Genomic DNA, 12,782 nt, shown 5'->3' with positions numbered 1-12,782 from the left:
AAAAACAAAAAACAAGAGTTCAGAAAAAAGTACTATAGGAGTCTATGTACCTTTAATATCTGAATGCAAATCCTACCAAAAATTTGGTCATATTAATAAAAAAACCCAACATTTGCTTTAACTGTTGTATAAAATTGTTCTTGCAACCACAGAGGAGTATTTACTACATACACAAAGATTACAGTGTTCCTTTTGCATAATGCAGATGGCAAAGGCCTATTAGCATAAAGGTCTACTAGCATTATATGTAAGCTTTTTTAAGTGGAGAAGAGAACACCAAGAGTTATCTATTCACTTTGTACATCATGTCTCTTCTCACCCCTGATCCCTAGAATTTTAAAATTACACAGGCAGTCCTTATTATAATGCAAAATAGACCATGACAATAACTGAGTTACCTTTAAGCTCCTAAAATAGCTTCTGGAAAAAAATGGCTCTATTATAGAAATAAAACATTCAAAAATATTTATATATATATTGCTTGATTCCAGAAAAGGCTGCACAACGAATTATAGTGCTATCGATGAAAAGTTTATGTTCCCAATGCACAGTACCACATTATACATCTAATATGATAAAACACAGAAAAAATATTGACTCTTATTCTACCACCATAACAAAATGACATCCTGTACTTTAATATATTCCCTTCTAGACTTTCTGTAAGATTCTTTATGTGCTCAATGAACTAATGACAGTCGATTGACTCAATCCAGTTTTATAGACTATTAAACTTGAGATAACATATTGTCTTAAGCAACCGATAGGATAATCAACAACTTCAAAAATACACTATGAAGAGCGAAAAGAAATACTTTTGATACTGTTTTTATTGGACAAAAAATTAAAAATCTAAACTCAGTTTTGGATAATACAAAGGAAGAACAATGTAGACAAAATCTGTAATTTAAGGTTTTCCAACTCTAACTACAGAATTTGTAGTAGTGAATTTATAAAAACACCTTAATTTCATAAATCAAAAAGTTGCTTCCATGTCACTTTAATAAACTAACTTTATCTCTAAGAAAGAAGCATTTTCATGGTGAAATCCCTTTTTATCATGAGACAGAACTGACATAAAAATATTAATTTAAGGTGTACAACATAATGATTTGATATATCTATAAACTGAAAAATGATTACAGTTAGTTATCATCCATCACCACACAGTTCTGTATTTTTTCTTGTGATAAGAACTTTTAAGATCTACTCTTCCAGAAACTCGGGGTGAAATTTTAACAAAGTTCTTTCATATCATGGTAAGATGGAAAAATTTAAAAACACTGGAATCAACCACCACTGGTTTGATATACGCATGCTACCTTTGATTTAAGCACACGGTCGTTACTTAAAAATAACTTACCACCTGGGTGGCTCAGTCAGTTGAGTATCCAACTCTTGGTTTCAGTTCAGGTCATGATCTCAGGGTCATGAGATCAAGACCCACGTAAGCACTTCACACTCAGCAGGGAGGCTGCTTGAGACTGTCTCCCTCTCTCTCTGCCCCTCCCGCCTGCGTGTGCATGCTCTCTCTCAAATAAATAAATCTTAAAAAAAAAAAAAAAACAACAAAACTTACCCATACTGTGGTGCTCCCGTTTTAATGTCTCCTATAGTGACATGAACATCATCCTCATCATCATCACTGTCACTATCACTATCATCTTCAGTCTCCGTCACTTTCTATACCAACATAAACAGTTATAAAATACATTTAATATTCATCTCAACATCTAGTATGAATAACTGAAAATCATTTTGTGTTTTTTTGAATCAGAGTTTTAGAGAAAAAATTACAATTTCATAGCACGGTTACCTCATTTATAACTTATGTTATACATGATAAGAAGGGATAAGAATGTAAAATAAAATCTTAGCATCATCTTTTTGTAAATAACACCTCATGTATTTTTTTCCTACGATTTTTAAGTGCTTCTCTGCAAAAAGAATCTAAGGCATTATACTAAGATATCTAAAACATAAATTATAAAAAATAAGTATTTGAGGAATTTTTGTCAAGAATATGACCACAATTAAGAGTCATGGTTAAAAAGCACCTAATAGTTAAGGGACAGTTCACTTATTCCTGTCATTCATTTACAGTTAGAAGAGTCCCTGGATGCAAATGATTGAGGGAATACCGTGTTTCTATGAGTATAAAGTGGGACCATTTTCAAAGGTTTTATTTTGGCTCTAAAAGGCAGTTTTATGGTTAGTTACATCACAGTAAACAAAGAAGGAGATCACCTAGGCAAAATATTTTTTTGTATATAAGTTCAAGCCTGTAGAATAATGATTTCCTTTTCACAGAATCAGAATGTTAAAATAGTCATAAAACCAATTATACATGTTCACCCCCAAAAATAACACTTTTAAGAGGTATGAATGAGGTTAGAGATTAACACATATTTATATAAAAATAAATTTTTCCAAAAATTATGATAATCAAACTTGGGCTATGGGACTTACTGTTTTCCTTGAAAATGAGGTTCACTATGATCTCTTTAGTTGAGCTACCATCATTCAATTCTTTGAAAGTAGTCAACTTCAAGCCTTTGCACACGCTCCATTTCATGGAAAGTCTCTTCCCACTACTGCTTCTCATCTCACTGTGCTTTAATGGCACTGGATGAGGCTGGGATACAACAGTGGACCAGATCATGCCAGACACTGAGTGTCATGTTAAATTTTTGGCTTTCTTCCTAAGTGAACGGGAAACTACTGATAAAGACTTTAAACAGGGAAGTAACTAAATTTCAAAGCCTTATGTTACCGGTTTAGGTACGCCGTTTTCAGCAGTTTCATCTTCAATTCCAGACGGAGGATTAGCACTACAAACAACAGAAATAAGTGCACAAGTCTGGTATTACTTTTCAGAAGTAGAGACAGAGTATACTAGTATTTTAAGCTATATATGATAGTTTCCTAAAATTATGGTCTCCAGTGGAAAAGTAAAAGGATGGCAAAAACTGTCTCTGTCATTCTGCTATTCCTACTGCCTTGCATAACACCTGTACTCAACATTCAAAGTAGAATAGAACTGCTTCCACAATTTGTTAATGATGTCAAATAATGGGGTGTAATTCAAGTTTTTTATTATTTTAAAAATATGCATCACACTTAATTGTACTTAGCTTAACTCTTCACTGAGCATCCACTATGTGCCAGGTACTACTGTAATTGCCAAAGGCTATATAACACACAGTCTTCTCTTTTCCTGATGCCCAAGAACTCAATATTTGTCATAAAATCACATTAACTCCTCTAGTCCTCAGTTAACATACATGCTTCTTCCTGGTTTTCTGTTTCACCTATCTTATTGGACATACGTTCTTTATTTCATAAAAGATACATTTTAAGATTAAAAAAAAAAAGTTTATCTCCATGTTAAGACTGCCTTCCCATTTGATTCCGATAAGGAGCTCCAGGGTTGCCTGGGTGACGCAGTCGTTAAGCGTCTGCCTTCGGCTCAGGGCGTGATCCCGGCGTTATGGGATGGAGCCCCACATCAGGCTCCTCCGCTATGAGCCTGCTTCTTCCTCTCCCACTCCCCCTGCTTATGTTCCCTCTCTCGCTGGCTGTCTATCTCTGTCAAATAACTAAATAAAATCTTTAAAAAAAAAAAAAAAGGAGCTCCAGACCTAATTTTGATGCATTTAAAAATAAATTACTTTTTGAAGGCCAATAAATACCTGAATTTGCCCTATCAAAGCAAAACTGATATAAAACAATAAACCCTTCTTTTCTCATGATACTCAAGCATATGGTCATTAATCACCAAATAAAACTTGTAGTACTGTAGTGTAATTGGCTTCTTATATTTTAATAATTATGATTTTGATACTGGGAACTAACCATTAACCTCACTTCATAAGTAAAGGAATCCAAGTACAAAGCAACTAACTCACATTTAGTAGGAATTCTAAGAAAAACATCCAGATGTTCACACAGTTCAAACCTCTTTTCATTAGATTTCTGCTTATCTCATCTACACTTTACTTTCGGCCAAGCAGTTTTTATATACATCAGTTTAATCTCTAGAGTGGTATTTTACAATACAATCCTCATATAAAGCAAAATAAAGGATAAAAACTGAAAATTTAAGTGTTAAGTTTTCCTTGCGTTACTGCTTGACCCAAGAAAACAAATATACAACTATAATTCTTCAATATATTTAGCTCGTGCTTAATTTTTAGGTAGCCAGAAACAAGTTTGGTTTGCCACAAAAAAAGTATATTTAGCCAAAATTTGGACCAAAAAAATATGACAAAATTGGAGACAGCATAATGCAATGGTTAAGAAGTTTTAACAATGAACCAGTCACAAAGAAGCTGGGGAGAACACTAATAGCAAGGACTCTGCTCAGTTTTAGAGCAATGTGATGATGTACCATGCTGAATACTAGAACACAGGTTTGGTGAACATGCCTTCTCAATACTTATAAAAGTTTTAATTCTCTATCAAAATTAAAATGCTGGAAACATAAAACTATAAGCTTTCTCTAGAAAAATTAAGCTTTAAGGGCAGAAATTTTCCACAGGATGAAATAAACTTAATGCCTCTCCAAATAAAATTTTAAGAAAGAATATGAAGACATTTTGACAGTAACGCTCAGGGAAGGTAGACTTCCCTCCAATACATTTAGTCAAGCTGAGTATAAAAAAATTAAAATTACAGAACGCTCGATCAGAAAATAAGCTTTAAGAATTGTAACCAATGACTTATACCAACAAAATTAATGGAATAGATTGGCTCACAAAAAAAATTGTATTTAACTGTGAATCTGTAACATTACCCATTGATTCTTGACCAATTAAAAAACAGGGTATGAAACAATTGTAATTACTTTTATAACTATAAGCTACACAAATCACAACTTTTTGAGTAACTGAGATTAGGGTTACGAACTGGGTTGATATATGAATTTAAATGATAAAATTTCACGATATAGCAAAGAGTGGGAAAAAAATTCTTCCAATTTAGGGAATATTTTTAAGTGAGGAAAAATAATTTCAGCATCCCTTAAGTTACTTCTAATTCCATGTCTCACTTCTTTCCTCCATTTACTTTTTTAAAAATGCAGACATACCTCATGCTGTCATGCTTTGCTTTATTATACTTCCCAGCTAAGCTTTTTACAAATTGAAGGTGTGTGTTAACAGTGTATTACCTATCAGTGCCATTTTTTCAATAGCATTTGTTCACTTTGTGTGTCTGCCACATTTTGGTAATTCTTGCAATATTTCAAATTTTTTCATTTTGTATTCGTTATGGTGATCTCCTTTATGTTACCACTATAACTGTTCTGTGTATCTGAATTGCAACCACTTAAGATGGTGAACTTAGGGGCACCTGGGTGCCTCAGTCAGTTAATTGCCTGCCTTCGGCTCAGGTCATGATCGCAGGGTCCTGGGATTGAACCCCACATCAGGCTCCCTGATCAGTGGTGAGTCTGCTTCTCCCTCTGCCTCTCCCTGCCTGTCCCTCTATCAAATAAATAAAATCTTTAAAAAAAAAGAAAAAAAAAAAGATGGTGAACTTAATCACTAAATATTGTGTGTGTTCTGACTGCTCCACTGACCAACCCCTCTTCTCAGGCTCCCTATTCCCTAAACACAATATTGAAATTAGGTCAATTTATAACCCTCTAATGCGTCTAAGTGTTCAAGTGAAAGAGTCCACATGTCTCTCACTTTAATTCAAAAGCTAGGAACGATTTAGTGGGGAAAGCATGTCGAAAGCTAGGCCTTTGGCACCAGTTGGCCAAGGAGTAAATACAGAAGAAAAGTTCCTGAAGATTAAAAGTGCTAAACTCTAGTGAACACATGAATGGCAAGAAAGTAAAAACACCTTACTGCTGATATGGAGAAAGCCTGAGTGGTCTGGAGAGAAGACCAAACCAGCCACAGTACTCCCTAAGCTGAAGGCTAATCCAGAGCAAGGCCCCTATAACCCTCTTCTATTCTGTGAAGGCTGACAGAGGTGAGGAAGCTGTAGAAAAAAAGTGTGAACCTATCAGAGGCCGGTTCATGAGGTTTAAGGAAAGAAGCCATCTCCATAACATAAAGTGCGAGGTGAAGCAGCAAGTGCTGAGAGAGAAGCTGCAAGTTCCCCAGGAGACCCAGCTAAGACCACTCATAAAGGTGGCCACACTAAACAACAGATCTTCATGTAGACAAAACAACCTCCTGTTGGAAGGAGATGCCATCGGGGACTTTCACAGCTGAAAAGAAGTCAAGGCCTGGCTTCAAAGTTTCAAAGGGCAGGCTGAATCTCTTCTGAGGAGCTAATGCAGCTGGTGACTTTAAGTTGAAGCTAATGCTCACCATCCTGAAAGTCCTAGGGCCCTTAAGAATTAGGCCAAATCCACTGTGCCTGTGCTCTATAAACAGAACAACAAAGCCGGGATGACAGCACATCTGTTTACAACATGGTTTACTGACGATTTTAAGCCCACTGCTGAGACTACTGCTCAGAAAAAAAGATTCCTTTCAAAATATTACTGCCCATCGACAATGCACCTGGTCACCTAAGAGCTCTCTCTCTGGTGGAGACATATAATGAGATTAATGTTTTCATGCCTCATAACAAAATATCCATCCTGCAGCCCATGGATCAAGGAGTCATTTTGACTTTCAAGTCTTATTATTGAAGAAATACATTTCATAAGACTATAGCTGCCACAGATAGTGACTCCTCTAATGGATCTGGGCAAAAAGCAAATTGAAAACCTTCTGGAAAGGCTTCATCACTCAAGATGCCATTAAGAACGTTCATGATTCATGCAGAAAGATCCAAATATCAACATTAACAGAAGTTTGGAAGAAGTGGATTCTAAACCTCGTGGAAGACTTTAAGGAGTTCAAGACTTCAGGGGAGGAAGTAACTACAGATGTGTTGGAAATAACAAGAGAACTAGAATGAGACGTGGAGCCTGAAGACATGACCAAAAGTGGTTTCTTGTCGTGGAACTTACTCCTGGTGAAGATGCTGTGAAGACTGTTGAAATGGCAAAAAAAGGATTTAGAATATTACCTAGACTTAGTTGATAAAGCAGCAGCAGGGTTTAAGAAGACTGACTTCAATTTGGAAGGAAGTTCCACTGTGAGTAAAATGCTATCAAACAGTATCACTGCTACAGAGAAATCATTCATGAAAGGAAAAGTCGATTCAATGTGGCAAGCTTCAGGGTTGTCTTATTTTAATAAGTGCCACAGCCACCCCAACCTTCAGCAACCACCACCCTGATCAGCAGCAGCGTTCAATTTCGAAGCAAGACCCTGCAACCAGCAAAAACATTATGACTTGCTGAAAGCTCAGACGATGGTTAGGATTTTTTTTAGTGTGAAAGTACTTTTTAATTAAGGTATATACATTGTTTTTTAGACATAATACTATTGCACACTTAAGAGACTACAGTATAAACAAAACTTTTATATGCACCAGGAAACCAAAAAATTCATTTGACTCACTTTATTGGTGTGAAACTGAACGCACAGTATCTACGGTGTACCCCTGCGAGCTTTGAAATCATATACCACAAAAACCACCCATTTGAAGCGTACAACTGAATGGCTTTCACGTTTACAGGATAGTGCAACCATTACAACTACCCAATTTCAGGACATTTTCATCACCCTCAAAAAAGCCTTGTATAGATTAGTAATCACTCCCCATTTTCCCCTGAACTCAGTCCTGGCAACCACTCTGTCTCTATAAATTCACTTTTATTTTAATTGATTATACAATATGTAGTTCTTTGAGAGTGGCTTCTTTAACTTAGCATAATGTTTTCAAGGTTCATCCGTGTTGTAACAAATATCAATACTTCATTTCTTTTTACTGCCACTTAGTATTCCGCTATATGGATATACCATATTTTATCCATCCATTCACCATTTGATGGACTCTTACTCCCATTTTTTGGCTATTATAAACAACGCTACTATGAACATTCACGTACAAGTTTTTGTGTGGATATGTGTCATTTCTCTAAGACATATATGTAGAAGTGGAATTCCTGGATCATCTAGTAACCATGTTTAGCCTTTTGAGGAACTGCCTATTTTCTAAAGTAGCTTCACCTTTTTACAATCCCACCATCAATGTACTCGAGTTCCAATTTCTGCATATCTTCATCAACACGTTACTTTCTTTTTGATGGTAGCCATCCCAACCTAATGGGTGTAAAGTAGTACTTCCTCCACTTTGTAAACCCAAATATTCTTTAAAAGTTCTTTTTTTTAACCACCTCTTCCCCATTAGGGGACACTAAGGCATTGATACTAGATTTAATGAGTAATGTCAGCATATACATGTACTTGTCTGAGTTATTCTGAAATCAAGAAGTTTCAAGCTCCCTTTACTCTAACAAAGGGAATCAACCTTGTAACAGATTAATTCCACTTTGAATTTAAATACAAAACACTGAAACTATAACCCAAACACACTATACCAAAGGTATTAATAAATTGAAAAAACAGTAATTTAAAGGATTCGTTTTTTAATCAAAAAATTTTTTTTAATTTTATTAGTCTAATGTACTGAGGTATACTCCACTACTAAGATCACTTAAGAGTACAAAGTTACTTAATAGTGAAGAATATTCAAACCCTTACTTCAAAAACTTTGTCCCCTAAGCTACTAGCAAATAAACAGAACTGATTAGGTCCTGAAATAGAAATAAACGCTAAAGGATTTGATGTCTTTGAACCTCCAGTCAATATGCTGTATCCAAGCCAATGATTAAAATAAAATAATTTTGACAACCATTGATAGAACCACTGTATCATACAATCTGTAGAAGTATCAACAACAAATTCCACTAACCTGGCATTTTCTTCTTCTGGCCTTTCAACTTCATTTTCATCTACCAAAAAAAATACATAAATAAATAAATAAAATTAACAAACCACTCTTAAAGAAACCAGTATTATGAAAATCTGAAGTGATCATCACAAGCACTAACCTAGGTCCTTTGCCAAATCACTGTGCACATGCACGTCCCATGGGCCTATAAGCACATCCAAAGTTAGATCACCTTATAATGACTTAACAAGATATGTCTTTTATGAAAAAAAAAATCAGACTTCTATAAAAGTAAGCTTAATTTGAGAGGCATTAAAGATTCTAGATCTTTATTAAGGAAACCCTACACATTTACATTTCAAAGAATATTACTAATGCTAAATCTTGCCACCAAAACTAATGAATTTTACAAGTTTGTCAAAATCAGTTTGTCAAAGTCACAGCGTCAAGGAGCTGCATGGTGCCCAAACGTGCACTTTTACCACACTAAAGAAGATAACATTTTAGGCAAGGAACACATATTAACTGTCAAATCTAGTTATCATTAACAGACAAGAGACTGTGACTTAATAAAAAGTTAAAAACCAGATGACAAATCCCTTTCAAGAGGGAAGTACAAAGTGCACTGCTTATTTTGGGAAAAAGATACATACGAAATAACTCTAAACTATAAGCCTAAGGGACATGAGATACTTCTAATGATGTGGGTTAAAGAGCACTCTCTTAAAAATGAAAAACTTCACCTTAATACAGGAGACATTCGGGGTTTTCTTTATGGGCCATAATGTATTCCATCTCTTTCTCTATTAATTATTTTTAAAGCACGACTTTCAGACAAGGAGGTACCCTTGCAGGTGCATTCCATACAAACTGACCATCAAGAAACAAGACGTTAGTTTTACAGCATCAACTTTATTTAGCTATTATTACAGAAAAACTGTTTCTGAAAGGGACAGGGAGGGCATCCTACAGCCAGGGGCAAGAAGAGACACCAACAGAGCTCAGAATGGAGATAAACGAGTAGGGGAAAGAGCGCGGAGACGAGGCGGCCGGGAAGCTCCGGCGGGGAGGAGGGCGAGGCTAGGGACCCGGCCCCGCACCGAACCCCCGGCCCAGCCTGGCGGCCCCGGGGTGCCTCCCTGGTGGGGGCGTGGGCTGCGCGGGGCAAGGGGGGAGGAGGCCAAGGGGGAGGCCGGGCAACGCGCACGCCTTGCTCGGCCTAACTCAGGCCGGTGGAGGCTCCATACGAGAGGCCTCAGCGGCAGCGAGAGGGACCCAGGAAGCCCGCCGTTTGCGGGCCGGGACGGGAGGCCTGAGAGAACCCGGGAGTGAGAGAAGGGACAGGAAGTTCCGTACCGCCATAGAGCCACTCTTCCTCCTCATCCCCTCCGGTCCCGCCGCTCAGCTCCGACACTAGGCGCTCGACCTCGCCGGCCGACATGGCCGCCCCGAGCACAACTTAAAGGCGGCGATCAACAGCCCCCTCCAACCCCTGCCCAGCCTCGCTGCCCGGGGGCGCGAGAGGGGCGCGAACCCGCCGGCAAGCGAACGAAGAAAGCGCGAGACTCAAATCCCAGAGAGGCGGCCGCGGCGTTGGAGGCTGCAAACAAGACGGCTCCGGCGGCGGTCCGCCTGCGCACGCGCAGCAGCAGCCGAACGGCGCGGCGTCTTTAGGAGGCTTCGCTTCCGCGGCGGCGTCCACCTGGGCCTGGTTGCGCATGCGCGCCGTGGTTGGCTCCGCCTCTGTGGAATCCCGCTTTGCTTTTTTAGCGTGGCTTTCTCTGGTGGCGTCTGGCGTTGGCAAGGGTTCCCCTCCCCCAGCCTTTCTTCTAATAACCCGTATTGCCTTTGCCGGCCAGTGCACCATTGTTCCCTTATCCCTTTGATGCTTTCTCTTCTCAACTATTGTTCTGTTTTTTAACCTTATGAAAGGTCTTGTTTCGTTCTTCACGTGTTGTATCAGCCTAGATAGAGAATTGTTACCTTATCATTCCCGTTTCTCATTAGAAAAGAAAATATAATTAATGCCTACTTTATTGAAAATTGAATTTTAACAGCAAATGAAAGCCAAGCTAATAAATGAATGATGCAATCTCTTTGTTAAAATAAAACATTGCAGTTAAAGTCGAAGACCCCCTCATCCACTACCCTCCTTTGCAGAAGTATACCTTGTTTGCTGTTTGGTGTGAATCCTCAAATATTCTATATATTTACTTCACGTGTATCGTATTGTGTTGGTGGAAGAACCTGAGGTTAACGAGTCTTAAAGGGTACAATACTGTATTTCATTCTGCGGATTGCTTTTTCTTTTCTTTTTTTTTTTTTAATAACAGTGTCTTGGAGAGCCTTTCCATGTTAGTATACATAAAACTGTATTCATTTTTAAGTGCTTCCCAATATTCCATAGCATGGCTATCACAAAAGGAATAGGGTTATTTCCCTAGTGAAGCACATTTAGATTGCTTTCAACTTTTCACTTTAACCAAAAAAACAAAACACTACAATGAAGAGCCTTGTAAATTACTTCTTGCAGATTTGTACAAGTATTTCTCCAAGATCATAAAGTACGTGTAGTTTTATTTTAGTAGATAATGCCACATTTTCAGGCTACTTTGAACACATCTTTCAGGGAGAAAATGATAGATGGGTTAAAATTGGTGTTCTGCCTACTTGCATGACCTCAGGTAATTAACCTCTCTTTGCTTCAGTTTTTTCATCTATAAAATGGGAAAGCTGAATTTGATGATCTCTAAAGTTTCTTTTGGTCCAAAAGTTTTCAAACAGGACTTTCGCTTTTCAACAGAAATTCATTCTAGTTTACAAATGAATCAATGGGTTTACTTGCCATCTGGTCACTAAATACTGTTCTTTATTTAACGATTATTGAATATTTGCTGTTTAAGAACTTGGAAAACAAAGATTATGAGTAAAGCATAGTCCTTGCCCTTAAAGAGCAATCAATTTATTGAGAAAGTCAGAAGGGTCTTAATTAACTTCCCTACAAGAGAAGAAGGTGGATATGCTTTAATAGAAACACACAGAAAATGTTTACATCCTAACAGTGCCACACTATCTCCCATTTAAACAAATACTGTCGTTTTAATCCCCCCCTTACCTCTGAAGACTCAACTCTATTCCCAGTCTCACTTACCTGTTTAGGATAATCCCTTGAGTAGTTCTAAACTCCGTTCTGGTATAGCCAACATTGTGAAAACTTTCCTGAATTCCACTTTACCTCCTTCCATTTCTTTGTTCTATAAATATTTATGAAGGGTCTACCAAGTGCCAGGGGCTCTTCTAGGCTATGTAGATTTAGCAGTGAGTGAAATAAAGTCCTTACTTTTATGAAGCTTTCATTCTAATGAAGGAAGGCAGACAATAAACATATAAATATATAGCATGTCAAGCCGTGATAAGAATTATACGTAAGAGTAAGCAGGATAGGGGGACCTAGAACAGAGTGATAAATAGGGATTAGGTGCAATTTTATATCAAGAGGTCAGGGAAAGCTATTCTAATAAGGTGACATAAAAGTAGAGAGCTGAATGGAGAAAAGAAGTAAGCCATCATGGATTTCTGGGTGAAGTCCTATCAGAAAGAATAGGAAGTGCAAAGGCCCTGAGGCAGCAGCATACTGGGTACATTCAAGGAACCCAAAATGAGCAGGAGTGGAGGGAGTGAGAAAGAGGATATAGAAGAGATCAGAGTTTTTGGAGGGTCGGTAGGGCAGAGCTAATCATACCCTTTTAGACTCTGCTGCTTCTATGGCATGTGTCTATCACATCCTATAGTAATTATTTGACTACATTTCTGTTTTCCTAGGACTCTTCACTAGAAGAAGTCCTCCCACAAACAGGGCATCTTCTTACATGTCACTTATTCATGATATGATGCCTAACATTCAGTAGCTCTTGGCCTGTACCGACAGTAACGGAATGAAGATTTTACGTTCTGCTTAGGAGTATCATAAAGCA

At 37.7% G+C, this 12,782-nt stretch overlaps 1 protein-coding gene across 30 annotated transcripts in view; it reads right to left on the bottom strand.

Moving 5' to 3' along the window:
* FIP1L1 (factor interacting with PAPOLA and CPSF1) overlaps positions 1 to 10,518 on the bottom strand; it is a 75,745-nt gene extending 65,227 nt beyond the window's left edge. For 11 of the 30 annotated variants that reach the window (XM_026508896.4, XM_026508891.4, XM_048211965.2 and 8 more), the window contains exons 1-5: positions 10,165 to 10,485; positions 8,969 to 9,013; positions 8,830 to 8,869; positions 2,774 to 2,831; positions 1,580 to 1,683 (exon numbers count right to left, since the gene is read on the bottom strand). In XM_026508896.4, the coding sequence (XP_026364681.1) occupies positions 1,580 to 1,683; positions 2,774 to 2,831; positions 8,830 to 8,869; positions 8,969 to 9,013; positions 10,165 to 10,249 (332 nt within the window). In that variant the 5' untranslated portion in view covers positions 10,250 to 10,485. Of the gene's footprint in view, positions 1 to 1,579; positions 1,684 to 2,773; positions 2,832 to 8,829; positions 8,870 to 8,968; positions 9,014 to 10,164 lie in introns of all 30 variants that reach the window. The other 19 variants (XM_044387744.3, XM_044387745.3, XM_048211966.2 and 16 more) reach the window with 9 other exon arrangements.
* Between the last annotated feature and the right edge of the window lie 2,264 nt (positions 10,519 to 12,782).

This window comes from Ursus arctos, unplaced genomic scaffold, assembly GCF_023065955.2.
Source record: "Ursus arctos isolate Adak ecotype North America unplaced genomic scaffold, UrsArc2.0 scaffold_9, whole genome shotgun sequence".
Classification (NCBI taxonomy): domain Eukaryota; kingdom Metazoa; phylum Chordata; class Mammalia; order Carnivora; family Ursidae; genus Ursus; species Ursus arctos.
This window is presented reverse-complemented; position numbering and strand designations above follow the sequence as displayed.